Below are 15,346 nucleotides of genomic sequence, written 5' to 3'. Positions count from 1 at the left end.
AATATGGAAGTTGATCAAACAAATGAGCCTCCCCGATCTTTTATAGCAGAGAGGATAATCCAGTTCAAGAGGTATGTTAGAGGCAAGAAAGTGCTGAAGTACTCTTTGTTCGCGCTGGGAACATTTGCATCGGTTGCCATCATTGTCATGTACTACATATACTACGCAATGGATCCATCAGTTAGTGAAGATAAAGAATTTGCAAAGGACAGCCAAATGGCGCACAAAGAGAAAGGCAAAAAGAAGGCATCTACCGCCCGCATCACAGCAGACAGCTCTGAGAGAAGAGAAGATGCACACACTGCAGAAGAACCATCTAATGCTCTCAGCAATAAAAATTCTTCATTGGCTCCAGAGGCAGACCCTCTAGTGGTGAAAAAAGATGAAAAAACATTTTACTCTGCTGCTAAAAGTGATCCAAAGATCTTGGCTACTGAGATAGGAAAAGAAACAACAGTTGAAGAGATAGCGAGTGTCTACAGCAACTCAATACTCGCAAAGGACAAGATGTGCAATGATAACTTGTGCGGGCGGTGCAGAGGATGCATGTTCTACGACGACTTAGAGCTGTACGACCAGCTAGTCAGTGCTGCAAAGGTATACCCTAGCACAGTGCTCTATGACACCACAGGCGCACTCACAGATTTCGTCGATGAAATTGACAACTTGTACTCCAATTTGTGCGAAGACTACATGAAGCATCTGGCAGAAGAGCTTGCTAATAACAGAATACTGCACATTCACCTGAGGTTTACCTCGCCATCGAATCAGATCTCAAACAAAGCTCCTCTTGTCTGCAGCATATTCACGGAGGGAGTTGATGGCTGCACAGCCCATCGGTTCAGACTGCAGAACATACTGAAGGTAAACTCGAGAACATTTATGGAAATATTTGAGTCATCTTTCAAATACAAAGGATACAACCTGCGCGCATCACTCAAAGAGATATGCCGATCAATAGGATCGCTCAAGTCAGGGGAGAGCACAGAAGCAACATTTACAATGTCACACGCTGGGATCGTAGATGCGTCTTCTTTGCCGTCAGACGGAAAAATAAGAAAAGTTCCAGTGAAGCTGACGAGTGAGCAGGAGAAGTGCCTGAAGAAGCTCAAAGAAGTTGAGTACTGCATAGAGTACTACGACATGAACAAGAAAAAACAGGTGGAGACAGTTGAAAAGTACAAATTTGCACACGTTGTTTCCTTATTTGGAGAGCCTAAAAAATCAGTTAAGAAATCCGATCTTTTCATCGCGTTCTCTCCAACGCCCAGCAGAGAGCTGGAAGGGTTCTTTGACGGAGCAATAGGATTCTTCAGAAACCTCGTCCAGCTGCCCGACAGAGAAAAGAAGGACAGAAATGAGAATAAGTACTACGGGTCAGAGGAAGTGTATGGAGTGAGCTTGCTCTCGTCAATATCCAGCTGGAAGTACGGCAAAACCCCAATCCACATAAAAGTAGTGGCAAAAGAAGAGATGATTGAGTCAGTTAAAATATGCGGAACAACGGTGAAGAGACCGTGCACCATAGAAGAAGCACTCAACGTGTTCTCTCTTTTTGACCAGGCAGTTATACTGAGTAACACAGCCAGCGCAGAGTTTGTGCAGACGGCAAAGGACATGCTTACTCTGCTGAACTACAAAAAAAACAAGGACAGCGTGGTCATAAACATCCAGCAAAATGGAAAATCCATCGCAGGAGAAATACTTATGCGAGACTCTAGGAAGAATCTTGTGCATGAAAGACAGTATCTTTTTTCTCTGCCAAGCTGCCTGGAAAAAGCGCTCTCCACGAACACAAAGGAGCCGTGGCTCTGTACATTTATGCAGGCTTTTGCATTTGCAGTCTGCGAGTCAAAGCCAAGCACTTCGAACAGTCTCAAAGAGGTAATCACGCAAAAACATTTCTTGGGGTCAGCTACCGCCCAAAGCGCGGATAAGACCGTTTCTGAAGATAGCTTGGATGCGCTTGATGAGCTGTACCGGTATCTTTCTGATAAAAATGGAAAGGCCGTTAAGTACGTCATTTTGCTTGTTGGTGACAGCCTTTTCTTAAAACTTTCCAGGGAGAACGAGTTGCAAATAGACACGACATACTACAGCTACAAAAACAAAGACATTGTAGCGTCATTACGCGGTGCTTTTAAGTCAAACTTGGCATTTGGAATATTCAACAAAAAAGATCTCGTTGCGTGGTCTGGGGTGAAGGTCGCATACAACCTCTACAGAGAGTCACTCGACAGTGTCTCATGGAACGTGGTAGACTATGCGTACTACAGACTGTACTTGGCAGCTAGACCTCTCTTCAACATTATAAAAAGAGGAAATCTTATGGATGTAAAGCTGTCCTCTGAGAGCGCCAGCCTAGAGGAGAACTTCTTCGAGCGGCTAACAAGTCTGGGGAGATTCAGCACAGTTTCTCTTTGCCATCCCATTCTGCCTATTATTCTGGACAGCAAAAAAGGGACTTCTCTGAATTTCCAAATAGAGATGGTAGAGAAAAACATAAAAGCGAGTGCGGGAGAAACATCGTGCAAGATTGACATAAAGTGCGGGACTTTTAAAGAAACAGTTGAGCTGGACTTTGTGGAGCTTGGGAAAACTACGGATAGCACAAATAAAGAAGAGGCAGCGATCAGACAGATCTTTACCCGAATACTGAACCTTCCCAAAGTCAGCAAAGACTCAGAGACCGACCCCAAGGTATTCATGGACGTGCATCTTGAAACACTGCCGCACAGCCCTTTCCTCCGCGTTGTAGTCCGCGAGAAGCAAACAACGCCCAACGAAAAAGCCACTTTAAATCCCATCTACAAAATCAATCTCAACTTGGACAAAGTAAAAGAGACAGCAAAGAGCATGGTTAAAGAAGCTGGAGATATCACAAATGCAGATCTTCCTGTACTGACTAACGGAAATATTGGTGTGCTATTGGCTCTACTAGCTTAGTAATTAGCTGAATAATAAATTATTTAAAAGTCAAGTGCTTGTTGTGTTTATTCTAGTACTGTGCAGTGCAATGTTGTTCAGTATATCTTCTAAAAATAAAGACACTTTCTTCTATTGTGCATCATGTGAGGCTCTTTAGATGCAAATGTGTACATGAGCAATGCTGTGTATATTTGCTAGTTTAATTGTTCTATTAGCAATTGCAAAATAAAATAAATACATTCTCCAAACAAATCTGTACACTTTACGTCTCTATAAAAATAAAAAGAATTTATGTAAATTTATTGCTCTATACTTATTCTCAGATGTGCTCGATATAAATGGTACACACACGACAGAAACAAAGACTTCATTAGATATGGAAATGTATTAGATAAAATAAGTAGAGTAACAGTTATTATAAATGCCGTGTCCTCGATTGGGAAGACTGTTGTGGCTATAAATGTAATCGAGAATGGATAGAGTGTCAGAAGTATATGATGATTTATTGATTCTCTGTGCTAAAGGTCCGGGACTATGCCGGTATGTCAATTGCTTCATACTATTCGTTTGTTCTTCTATCATGATCTGCCAGGATAGTGTAAATTAAATTAAAATAAAATTTAATTCCTTTACCTTGTTCCTTAGCCTTTAGCTATATCTTGAGATAGTAATTAAAGTGGTGAATGTGTATTCTAGCACAATTTTATTCCACTAATTAGAATGCTGGTGTTGTATGCTATAAATAAGTATGCCAGAGTTGATTGTATTCCGACAATTGTCTGATTGAGTGTGCACTTTCTAAGAAGTACAGCCAACAAGGTGAAGTTGCAGAGCAGGATAAAGCAGGAGGCTATAAGATACACAATGTATAGCAGATGGCATACTCCTATGCTTCTCCATGTACTCCCATGCTTCTTTCCCATGAAAAGATTGGCAAATTCTATTGCCAAGCACCCAATGTAAATGAGCAACAGGAGAACAGCTACCACAAAGCCAATGTTTACGAACAACAGAAGATTCGCTAAAACATGTATAAAAATTCTGCAGAGTATTGTTGAAAAGAGCCAGGCAGTGGAGTAAGTCAGCACAGTATAAAAAATGTACAGTTTTCTGCTGCGCATTTTCCAACTCTCTGATTTCATTATATATCTGATCAGAGAGAAGATAGGGAAGAGAGTGAAGTACATAAGTGTTACTAGCAGGTTTGAAACTACATTAATAAAACATATCACATATACGGGCAGGCTGTGCAGTGAAAGAAATGCACCAGAAGGATAATCCCACAGAAACATATGCGATACATAGTCTATATATGTAAAAACATTGACAAAGAAGAGTAGTGCAAACAGCTTAAGCCATGCAACACCATACCTCTTTATGTTGGAGCTTGATTCATTTTTGACTGTGTTATTTGCAAGTGCATCGTTTCCGCTTTGGATTAAAATAATTTCATCTGATGTATCTGGTTTTTGCTCAGAGTTGCTCTCTTTGTTCACTATGCTTAGCAGTATCTTATCAACATCTGCAATGAGCTTGTGAAGCATATAGGACGGAACAGTTCTATCCGAGACAGCGTTCTTTTTAGCTAGAAATGACAGTATCATGGAACTTGCAAATTTTTTTGTATATATACTGCTAGAAGTATCGGTCTTACTCCTGTGTAAATTGTGCTTTTTTTGGAAAATATTGCCAATATGTGCAGTTTTAGAAATTGCAGGATTAAATCAAAGTAGATAAGATAAATAGAGTTGGTTGTTTTATATGGCTGTTTATTAGCTGGCTGAGTGTGCTAGTATTCACTAATCCCATAATCATAATCATCATCATCATCACTATCTTGAAAATAGAAACATTTGAACAAATATACCAGAGTTGACTGTATGCCGTAGATTATATTAGATAGAGAGCGATGTTTGAGAACTACAATCACCACAAAGAAGCTTAGAAGCAGAGTAACACTGGAGAGCATAAGATACAGGATATATATCTGATGGGCCACTCCTATTTTCCTCCATGTATTTCCATGCTTCTCTCCCATGAAAAGATTAGCAAATTCAATTCCTAAGTACCCGATGTAGAAGAGCAAAAAGAGAACAGCTATTATGAAGCCAATATTGTTCATGCACAGCAGGATCGCCATAAGCGTCAAAAACATGTTGCACGCTAACTTTGCAAAGAACCATGCTGTGGAATAAGTCACCACAGACAGGAAAACGTATAGAACACTATTTCGGATTTTCAAACTTTCTGATTTTACCATGTATTCGAACAGAGAGTATATGGGGTATAGAGTGAAGTATACAACTATTACTGAATAGTATATAACTAAGCTGATAGAGTGCAGCAAGATCAAGGATTTTCCATACAGATTAAGAGATAAAGAGAGAGGAACCATCCACATAAATCCATGCCACAAATAACTCGTAAACGTAAGAACAGAAACAAAGAAGAACAGTGCAAAGAGCTTAAGCCATGCAGTGCTATACCTCTTCATTTTAGAGCTTGATTCGTATTTGACTACGTTATCTGCAACTTTATCTGTAACTGCATCATTTCTGCTTTGGATTAAACCATCTTCATCTGGTCTATTCGCATTTTCAGAGTTACTTTCTTTGTTCACTATGCTTAGCAGTGTCTTATCAACATCCACAATGAGCTTTTGAAACAGATAAGAAAGAACAGTTCTGTCAGAGACAGCGCTCTTTTTAGCTAGAAATGACAGTATCATGGAACTTGCAAATTTTTTCGTATATATACTGTTGTAGGAGTAAGCAATGTGCGCAGTAAAAAACTAAATAGCCACTGGCCAATAGTCTCATAGGAGAAATAAAAGACAATAAAGCCAGCCAATTAATTCAAATAAAAATATTTTTACGTCTAGCTACAATAACTAAACAACAGAATAACTACTATTGTTACGCTTCTTTTTTGTAAAAAATATAGAAAAAAGTATTTCAGAGCAGTATAGCATCAGATATCAACTGCACAACAGAGAATTGGCAGTAGTTGAGAAGGCCCGTAGACAGAAAAGCATAAAATAAACCGTTTATTTCTAGAGATCTAAAAAAACTTATCGAACTGATCAAACATAGAGGAGAACCCAGGAGGCATCATTTTCTTGAGCTGGTTGAGCTGTGCGCGGGCTGCATCTGGAGTGATTTCCTTGTTTGCTGCCCCCTCCTTACCGCCCAAAAGACCTGCAAACATGGGATTGGAAGAAAGGCGCTGGAACATCTGCGCCATCATTCTGTAGGAGTTTACAGTGTCTCTCACCTGCGTGGGAGTTACTCCGCTTCCCTTGGCCACACGGACCAGCCGAGGCAAAGACCGAATAAACACCTCTCCATTCGTTCTAAGCTCTTTTTTTGTCATTGCAGCGAAGACAGTGCCCATTTTCTTGAACTCTTTTTCGTTGAGCATCGACATGGAGCTGCTGAGCCCAGGCACCAGAGAAAAGAGCTGGCTGATAGGCCCAAGCTCAAGGATCTTCTTGTAGTACTCGTAGAAATCCTCCATGCTAAACTCCCCAGCGCTGATCTTTCCGATAAGCTCTTCCTGTTTTTCAACCGAAATGTTCAGCCCTTCCAACTTCTCTGCAAAGGCTGTGATGTCTCCAAGGCCCATGAGTTTCCCTACGAATCCCTTTGGATTGAAAGACTCTATGTGCCCCATTCCCTCTCCAGTGCCGATAAAGGCCACAGGAGTCTTTGTCTCTGCGACACTGCATAGAGCTCCTCCTATGTTCTTTGTTCCGTCTGTTTTTGTGATGATCACCGATCCGAGCTTCACTCGAGACATAAAACTGCGTGCGTGAATCTCTGCGGCCTGACCTATCGATGCATCCACCACAAAAATAGAGGCTGTGGGGTCTATAGAGCGCACAATATCCTCCATTTCTTTGAATAGCTCGCCCTCCTGTGTGTGTCTTCCGCTCGTGTCAACGAGAATCAAGTTGCATCCTTTTTCTTTTAGTTCTGATGCTCCTGTCTGCGCAACTACAGACGGGTCTACAGAGCTGTCTGAGATAAACACTTCAATGTTCATTCCCTGCACGTTCTGTTTTACCTGTTCGTACGCGCCTGCTCTGAAAGTGTCAGCACAGACTATCCCCACCTTGAATCCTCTCTGTTTGTAGTACTTTGCGTACTTACAGCAAGTTGTGGTCTTTCCACTTCCCTGCAGCCCCACAAAAAGAACGGTTGAAGTCTCTTTCTTCTTGGGCTTAAACGGCTCTTTGCCAGAGTCCATGATCCCGCAGAGCTCTTCAAATACTATCTTCTGCAGCGCTTTTTCTCTTCCCGCCTTTGTGGGCAGCTCTTGCAGCTTGAACCGCTCCAGAATTCTTTTTCTGACATTTAGCACAACGCGCGTGCTTACGTTAGATCCCAGCAGGGAAGTGGTTATTTTTTTAATGGCGTCGTTGAGCTCTTTCTCTCCCTCCTTTGACCCAAAGAATCCTTGGAGTGCATTGCTTATTCCTGCGCCTAAGTCTGAAAGCATGCTTTGGCAAAAATATTTATTTTTAAGCCGATGGGAGCCAATCTTAGTGAATTTTCTCTGTCGGTTCGAGGACAGACTCTTCTTCCCACACTGGGCACAGAATATAGGAGCGCACTGGATGTCTGCGATCCTATCTAAAAGACTGAAGAACTTTTGAGACAGGTGGGAGAGAGCGAGACTTTTGGCTGGATATAATACACGAATATTTTTTTATATTCATGGACTTTAGTAAAGAAGAAGACAAAATACAGAAATACTGGGAAACGATCAAGGCGTTTGAGCTGAGCAATAAACTGAGCAAAGGAAAAAAGGAGTTTTCTTTTTATGATGGCCCTCCGTTTGCAACAGGACTACCGCACTACGGGCATATTTTATCAGGCACCATAAAAGACACCATTACCCGATTCTACTATCAGCAGGATTACCACGTAGAGAGAAGATTCGGATGGGACTGCCACGGGCTGCCAATCGAGTACGAGATAGACAAGATATACAACATAAAGACAAAACAAGACGTTGAGAAGATAGGAATAAAGCAGTACAACCAGTACTGCAGAGAGATAGTCATGAAGTACTCCACGCAGTGGGAGGAAATAGTCAACAGAATGGGAAGATGGATCGACTTCAAAAACGACTACAAGACAATGGACTTCAGCTTTATGCAGAGTGTCTGGTGGGTGTTCAAGGAGCTGTACAGCAAAGGCCTGGTCTACAGGGGGTACAGAGTAATGCCGTACTCAACGGCCTGCAGAACCCCAATGAGCAACTTTGAAGCCAACCAAAACTACAAGACAACAACAGATCTTACAGCAACTGTCAGATTACCGCTTTTGGAAAAGATAGAACTAAATGGGAAAGAGTACAGCAAAGTCTCGTTTTTAGCGTGGACAACAACGCCCTGGACACTGCCTGGGAACTCAGCCCTGATGGTTGGTGCTGAGATGGAGTACGTGCTGATAAAGGACAAAATAGAAGAGGCGTACGTCATAGCCAGCAAAAGCTACGCAAAAAAAGCAAAAATATTGGAGACATTCAAGGGCTCCGATATTGTGGGAGCTCAGTATGCCCCGCCGTTTAAATACTTCGAAGAAAAAAGAAAGAGCGGGTATTTCAGAACATACGCAGCTGATTTTGTCGTAGAAGGCGCAGGAACGGGAATTGTCCACTGCGCGCCAGGGTTTGGAGAGGAAGACTACAACGCATTCGTAACTAACGGGCTAATCAAGGAAAATGACGAAGTCATAAGCCCCGTGGATGACAGCGGTAAATACACGGAAGAAGTGGCAGACTACGCAGGAAGATACGTCAAAGACAAAGAACTAGAGAAAGAGCTCCTGGGACACCTGAAGAAGGAAGGAATCTTGTACGAAACTACGTCAATAGATCACAGCTATCCGTTCTGCTGGAGATCAGACACACCGCTGCTGTACAAGGCAGTGCCCAGCTGGTTTGTGAATGTGAAGGGGTCAGTGAAGGATCTCATCGAAATGAACAAAAAAATCAACTGGAGCCCAAAGTCTGTGGGAGAGGGAAAGTTTGAGCTCTGGCTCGAGAACGCAAGAGACTGGTCAATATCCAGGAATAGATACTGGGGCACGCCCATCCCCATCTGGATACGCGAGGGCGCAGGGAACAACCTAACAGAGGAAGACATAATATGTGTTGGATCAGCTGATGAGCTCTTTGAGCACTCAGGCGTAAGAGTGGCAGATCTGCACAAAGATGTGGTGGATGCGATAGTAATAGAGAAGAATGGAGTGAAGTACGTGAGAACAGAAGAAGTGCTGGACTGCTGGTTTGAAAGCGGAAGTATGCCATACGCACAGAAGCACTTCCCTTTTGAGAACGAGAAAAGGTTCCAGATGACATTCCCTGCTGATTTTATCGCAGAGGGCCTCGATCAGACCAGAGGATGGTTCTACACTCTCCACGTTCTTTCTGTTCTTCTGTACAAGTCGCCAGCCTTTAAGAACGTGATGGTCACAGGGCTTGTGCTGGCATCAGATGGGAAGAAAATGAGCAAAAGACTGAAGAACTACCCGGATCCCATGGAGGTGATGAGCACGCAGGGAGCAGATGCCATGCGCATGTACCTCATCTCATCGACAGCTGTGAAGGCTGAGAACCTTAAGTTCACAGACGCAGGAGTAACGGCTATTTTAAGAGAGCTTTTGATACCCTGGCAAAACTGCCTTAGGTTCCTCAAAGTCACATCGAGCACGGGATCGGCGGATACCACGGGGTGCGATGTTGAGGACATTGCGCAGAGCGTGTCGGAGATGGAGGTAAACATAGAAATAGACGATGGGATGCTTGATCTGTGGATTCTGCAGGAGTTTGAAGAGTTTTCGCACGCAATACAGAATGAAGGGCTCTCGTACAGGCTGCAGAACATACTCCCGAAGGCAGTGGAGTTCATGAGCGATCTGAGCAGGTGGTACATCAGGCTGAGCAGAGACAGGCTGAGAAACACCGAAATGAAAGTGCTGAGGCACATCCTTAAGGGCTTCTCTGTGGTGATGGCGCCATTTACGCCATTCTTCAGTGAAGTGTGCTTCCAGGAGCTGTCGGGAGATGACAGAGACTTCTACACATGCAGTGTGCCAGAGATGGCAGAGAGAAGAGGGTCTGAGTCGAGCTTGTCTGTGCACTTCCAGATGTACAAGACGCAGATTGAAAGCACAAAGGAGGAAATACTGAAGCTGTCAAAACAGACAAAGAACACATCGCTGGAGAAGATCCTGAAGGACTTCAGAAATTTGAAGAGCGTCATAGAGACAGTCCGTGTTATAAGAGACAAGAGCGGGATATCGCTGAAGAAGCCCCTGAAAGAGATAGTTATTGTGGGCATGGAGGGATCGTCTGTGATCACTGACATTATGGAGAAAGAGTGCAATGCGATTAAGATCAAATACAAGAAAGAGAGCGAGTACGTGTGGAAGAAGGAGATTGTGCCAGACTTCAAGAAGATCAGCGCTCTCTTTGGAGGCTCAGAGGTGCAGAAGCGATCAGCAGCGATAAGGAAAACAGCAGACAACCAAGAGGCAATAACAACACTCTTAGAGGAAGGAAAGGCGGTGTGCGAGGGCATGGAAATAACAAGAGAAGAAGTTATCTACAGAAGAGAAGCAGTCAACCTACCGGAAACACAGAAGGGAGCCTCTGCGTCAGACCTTATCTATCTTATTTTGGAAACAGAAAGAGACGAGGAGATAGAAACCCTGTGGATACGAAGGGAAGTGAAGAGCGCAGTGCAGAAGCTGCGAAAGAAGGCTGAGCTGTGCATTGCAGACAAGGCCTCTCTTTATGCCGTTGGAATCGATAGATCAGAGATTGTGTGCGATGCAAATACGCACATAGTGAGTGCAGAGATGCCAGAAGCAGTGAGCGAAACTCTCAAGCTAGGGAACAAAAAAATCACTCTGTCGCTAGCTAAGACAAAGCCTCTGAAGGGATGATGAGAATATCTGAAATAAACTCTAATTAGCAATCTTCTTATTTTACTACTGCCAACTGTCATTAACTGCATGCATCCTTGGATATTTTCGCACCCATCTTCTCTATTGCGTCTTTGCAATCATAGAATAACCCGAGAATAAGCTATGCAGTGAATAAATGTTTCTCTAGCTGTTATCATAGCTCTAGCCATCTAATTTGAAGATACATTGAGGATAGCCCAAGAATGATTCTGATGGCATAGACGAGAACAGACCGAGAATAATCAGTGGGTGAGATCCTAGTGCAGATAAAGACGGAATCTAGAAATGAACAGTCGTGGCTACAGCTATAAAAATATTAATTTATACAATTTTTTAGCATGGATGGAATATCAGATGAAAGAAGCGAAGATAACAGAGTAAACAGCCTTATAGAGCAGGTGATATGCCTGGAAGAAGAGCTGCAGCAGACGAGAGAGGAAAATAGAATATTAAAAGAAAACATTTTAAACTCCAACAGATCTCTTTCAACTGAAATAATAGGCGTGCTCAGCGAGAGAATAGACATGCTAAGACGGGAGATCCGCAGCAATCCGAGAATGGAAAGAGAAGTGCTGCAAGATGAGAGCATAGCAGATCTGAAGAGAATAACCCAGGAGTTCAAAGGGGTGCTGTATGCAGTAGAACAAGAGATAGGCGGGCTGCTGAATCTGTGCTACTCACAGCAGAATGATCTCCAGGAGAGAGACAAACAGGTGCAGCTGTATGCCCAAATAAACAGCAAATTATTGCTCATAAAAAATGAATATGTAAAGCTAAAACAGATGTGACGCGATCCAAGTGCACAAGTACATTCAAAACAACTAGATATAACATGAGAGTAGTAAATGTATCCTGTGCACACTGCAAATATAAACACGGCCAGCACCTGAACAGCTTAAATAAGCTAAAATATTTTGCAGCAAATATTCTCGGGCTATCTCTGTTGTTCATAGGTGAAAAAAGTAGATCAGAGACTGCAGAATAAAGAGAAATAAACCATAAAAGAGTTGTGTAATGGCAATAAAGAGAGAATACTATTTTCATTATTTACTGTAAATGCCATTGGAGCTCTGTGATTAAAACAACTGTACGGCAATAATATAATTTAGAATTTTTTTATATGCAATGGAATGTCTTAAAGGAATGTACTATATAGACTATATTCTGTACGTGTATATAGAGCTTGCAATAGAAAAGAATCCATTGGATAGAAAGACAGCGCTGCACAGCTCAGATAAAAACATGCAAAGCAGCCAAGAAGCACCCTACCGCTCAAATTCGCCCTACTTTGCATCGCTAATCTCCAGTCTAAAGTCCAAACTGGAGTCAAAAGGATGCGAGCTGGAAGAGGAGACCGTTTTGAAATACGTTCTGTTTTTAATTCACAACAACATTCTGCTGAACTTTTTTGCTCCAGACGCGAACAGAAAGTTCTACAAGGTTTTTGACTATCTGAAAAGCATGCCAGAAGGCAGAAACACTCCCATAAAAAGAGTGATTATATGGGGACACAAGATACTGCTGGAGAATACAAAGGACAGAGAGTGGGCAAGGTATTCATCGTTGAACACCGAAGAGTGCGATAAAATGATAGCAGAAATAATAGAAACATCAAACACAAAAGATGTGCTTGCAGAAAAAGAGGTTAGACAGAAGTATTTTGAAGAGTTCAAAGAACAGCTACTACAAGAAACTGTGCGAATATACGATGGACTGGGAGTTCCCCTCCTGGCAACAATGGGCCAGCCAAGTCCAGTTGAAGAGACTGTTGAAGAGGTTGTAAACTTCAGAGAGATAGTGATGGGCACGGATAAGATGCTGTGGAGTGGTAAAAGTGCAGCTGAATTTGAGGAGTATAAGCAGGCTTCTCGCATAGACACAGAGCTGGAAAGAAGAAGAAAGAGAGACCTAGCCAGAAAAGAATTTGCAGAAAAGTACAAATCGATAAAGATTGATTCTCTGCTCAATTCAAACATAAAGGGCGTAGAAGTAGAGTGGAATGAAAGTGAAATTGATGAAAAAGCGGAAAAGAACAAGAGCGCTGTATCGCACGCAGAGAGCTTGGCAGCACAAGAAAACAGAGCATTGGACCAGTCCTTCAAAGAGAACATTAAAAAAACAAGAAAGAAGAAGAAGAATTGGCTGCCTGCAGAAACAGCAGTGCTGATAAATGCCATAAATGTGTATGGAAGAGCCTGGGATGTAGTGCTGGAAAAGTGCAACTTTGAAAACGTGACAAAAGAGCAGATAGTAGATAAGTACAAAAGTTTAGTGAAGAGCAACAAAATCGCCCGGGTGCCGCCAAGGGCATAGTCTGCATGCTGTCTCAGGATTTCATGCGGTGGAGAGTCTTTGCACGCAAAATATTATTGCACCCCGAATACAAACCCGCTCTGCAGGGTTATGTTGCAAAGAGGAACAAGAAAAATAAAATCAGAAATACTCATAATCCGAGAGCATTCAGTAAACTATTATATACCTCAGAATAATACAAAAATAGTACAAGGGCAGGTCATAGTTATGGACAGATCATTGATAGATCACTTGAGTTATAATTCTCAGAGAATAAATTGAGAAGAAAATAACCCGAGAATAATCAGAGAATAACCCGAGAAGAAACATAGTAGTAATTTAGTTAAATAAACAGTTTTATTAAAGGGTTGGATGCACAAGTATTTAATTGTCAGGCAGCTCTAGCTCGTCTTTGAAGAGCAAAGAAAGTGCCTCTGTCTCAATATCTCGCCCCTTTTGGTCTATTCTTTCTTTTACCTCTTTCTCTACACAGGCCATCTGCTCTTTTATTTGAGATATTACAACAGGCCATCTTTCTGACAGCTCTTCAACTGTATGTTTTATTCTGGATATATCTTCATCTGGTGCTGGGCTGGGGGGAGAAAAGGGAAGGACTGAGGATGCTTGCTGAAGTTGTTTTTTTAGTGTTTGGTATTCGCTTTCTATCTCTTCCTTTAGGGCGAGAGGAAGCTCTCTTCTTAGTTTACAAAGTGTTTTTAGTGAGTCCATTTTGTTTCTCTCTGCCTCCTCAACCATTGCCACTATCTTGGCATGCTCTTTTTTCCTCTCCACTTTCTCCTGTGTGACTTGCCCGATGTTCAGCTCTTCTCCTCCTATTTCTACATTCTTCAAGAACAGATTCTTTATATGCATCAGCACATCAAGCTCATCTTGTGTGTTCTTCGCGTTCTCTTCTGTGCTGAGTATTTCCTTGAAAATGTTTTCAAACTCTTCCACGCTTTCCAGCTGTATTTTCATTACCACACCAATGCAAATAATTTAAATATCTTATTGGAAGGGCAAAAACACCACAGAACATAGCCGAGAACAAAACAATTTCATAGCTACAGGGCTGCAAGTGTCTTTAGGTTTAAACACCATTTCTCAGTACAGTCAAAATACTTAACTGTGTGTCTTTTGATTGCAGCTACTTCAACTTCTAATTACCACTTAAAAGTTACTTTTTATGCAGCAAGTGCTATAGTTGTATCTCAAGAACCAACTAGCATTCTAATCAGAAAAATAACCTGAAAATAGCACAGAGAACAGATACTGGATGGTAAACTAGCATGCAACAGGGAGATACAGTTCAAACATATAAATTCAATTTATTCACAGTTTACATCCTAGCCAAGCACCACAAACCATGTCTATGGACTATTTCAGCAGATCTAAGATGTAGTCCAGTGATATGGCATGCATCTCTTCTTGTGACTTTGATGGAATGAGCTTGTGCTCATACTTCTCGAGGAGCTTCTTCATTGCCACATAGACCTTCTCTTGGAGCTCTCTTCTTTCATACAGCTCTACTCCAAATCCCGCTCTTTTCTCTGCTGTCTCAGGAGACACATTTAGAAACAAAGTAAGATCAGGCTCGATCATGCCTTTATCAGAAGCAAATGAAAACTTCTCTGACAGGCCGTTGGCCATGGAGTATGACACGCCCGATAGAATGTATCTATCGCATAGAATAACAGATGGAGTGGCATTGCAGCCAGCATTCTCGTTTCTGCTGAGCAGTGTCTCAATTATGCTCTTGTCTTCCCAGCGGTTGGCTGAAAAAAGAAGATGCATTGCCTCTTTTTCGAGCACTTTCTCTCCACTGAGAACGCTTGATATCAATTTTCCTGTTTGGTTCTCTCTGTTGGGAAAGCTTATCAGATGCACTCTATACCCTTTTTCAGTCAGCGTGTTCTTTAATGTGCGCGCCAGAGAAGATTTTCCGCTTCTGTCTATTCCCTCTATGACCACGAAGAGACTTTTTTTCATCCAAAAAAAATCATCCTTTCATTTATAAATGCACATAGACACTCTGTATAAATATAGAACATTAAAGTACGGCCTAAGAAAAGCAGTGCATACATAGACATAACCCGAGAATATGTAAACTTGTGATATAACCCGAGAAAGATGGAAGATCAAGTGCT

The 15,346-nt window shown here is 42.1% G+C and overlaps 9 protein-coding genes across 9 annotated transcripts; 4 read left to right on the top strand and 5 right to left on the bottom strand.

Annotated features, from left to right (window-relative positions):
* Positions 1-3: 3 nt before the first annotated feature.
* Positions 4-2,946, top strand: NEMIN01_0627 (uncharacterized protein; the record flags this gene model as incomplete). Its single annotated transcript, XM_051476569.1, has 1 exon — positions 4-2,946. One exon carries the CDS (start codon positions 4-6, stop codon positions 2,944-2,946), a length of 2,943 nt encoding a protein of 980 aa, XP_051332529.1.
* A 674-nt stretch (positions 2,947-3,620) lies between these two features.
* On the bottom strand, positions 3,621-4,532 carry NEMIN01_0626 (uncharacterized protein; the record flags this gene model as incomplete). The annotated part of the gene is made up of 1 exon (XM_051476568.1): positions 3,621-4,532. The coding sequence occupies one exon, from the start codon at positions 4,530-4,532 to the stop codon at positions 3,621-3,623; it is 912 nt and encodes a 303-aa protein (XP_051332528.1).
* Positions 4,533-4,717: 185 nt separating this feature from the next.
* On the bottom strand, positions 4,718-5,656 carry NEMIN01_0625 (uncharacterized protein; the record flags this gene model as incomplete). The annotated part of the gene is made up of 1 exon (XM_051476567.1): positions 4,718-5,656. The coding sequence occupies one exon, from the start codon at positions 5,654-5,656 to the stop codon at positions 4,718-4,720; it is 939 nt and encodes a 312-aa protein (XP_051332527.1).
* Positions 5,657-5,988: 332 nt separating this feature from the next.
* NEMIN01_0624 (signal recognition particle subunit SRP54) lies at positions 5,989-7,428 on the bottom strand (the record flags this gene model as incomplete). The annotated part of the gene is made up of 1 exon (XM_051476566.1): positions 5,989-7,428. The coding sequence occupies one exon, from the start codon at positions 7,426-7,428 to the stop codon at positions 5,989-5,991; it is 1,440 nt and encodes a 479-aa protein (XP_051332526.1).
* Positions 7,429-7,646: 218 nt separating this feature from the next.
* On the top strand, positions 7,647-10,886 carry NEMIN01_0623 (isoleucyl-tRNA synthetase; the record flags this gene model as incomplete). The annotated part of the gene is made up of 1 exon (XM_051476565.1): positions 7,647-10,886. The coding sequence occupies one exon, from the start codon at positions 7,647-7,649 to the stop codon at positions 10,884-10,886; it is 3,240 nt and encodes a 1,079-aa protein (XP_051332525.1).
* Positions 10,887-11,245: 359 nt separating this feature from the next.
* NEMIN01_0622 (uncharacterized protein) lies at positions 11,246-11,695 on the top strand (the record flags this gene model as incomplete). Its single annotated transcript, XM_051476564.1, has 1 exon — positions 11,246-11,695. One exon carries the CDS (start codon positions 11,246-11,248, stop codon positions 11,693-11,695), a length of 450 nt encoding a protein of 149 aa, XP_051332524.1.
* A 337-nt stretch (positions 11,696-12,032) lies between these two features.
* NEMIN01_0621 (uncharacterized protein) lies at positions 12,033-13,220 on the top strand (the record flags this gene model as incomplete). Its single annotated transcript, XM_051476563.1, has 1 exon — positions 12,033-13,220. The coding sequence occupies one exon, from the start codon at positions 12,033-12,035 to the stop codon at positions 13,218-13,220; it is 1,188 nt and encodes a 395-aa protein (XP_051332523.1).
* Positions 13,221-13,583: 363 nt separating this feature from the next.
* NEMIN01_0620 (uncharacterized protein) lies at positions 13,584-14,177 on the bottom strand (the record flags this gene model as incomplete). The annotated part of the gene is made up of 1 exon (XM_051476562.1): positions 13,584-14,177. One exon carries the CDS (start codon positions 14,175-14,177, stop codon positions 13,584-13,586), a length of 594 nt encoding a protein of 197 aa, XP_051332522.1.
* A 399-nt stretch (positions 14,178-14,576) lies between these two features.
* On the bottom strand, positions 14,577-15,188 carry NEMIN01_0619 (dTMP kinase; the record flags this gene model as incomplete). Its single annotated transcript, XM_051476561.1, has 1 exon — positions 14,577-15,188. One exon carries the CDS (start codon positions 15,186-15,188, stop codon positions 14,577-14,579), a length of 612 nt encoding a protein of 203 aa, XP_051332521.1.
* Between the last annotated feature and the right edge of the window lie 158 nt (positions 15,189-15,346).

The sequence above is a fragment of the Nematocida minor genome, assembly GCF_024244105.1.
Source record: "Nematocida minor strain JUm1510 chromosome Unknown 7859, whole genome shotgun sequence".
In the NCBI taxonomy this organism is placed as follows: Eukaryota; Fungi; Microsporidia; genus Nematocida; species Nematocida minor.
This window is presented reverse-complemented; position numbering and strand designations above follow the sequence as displayed.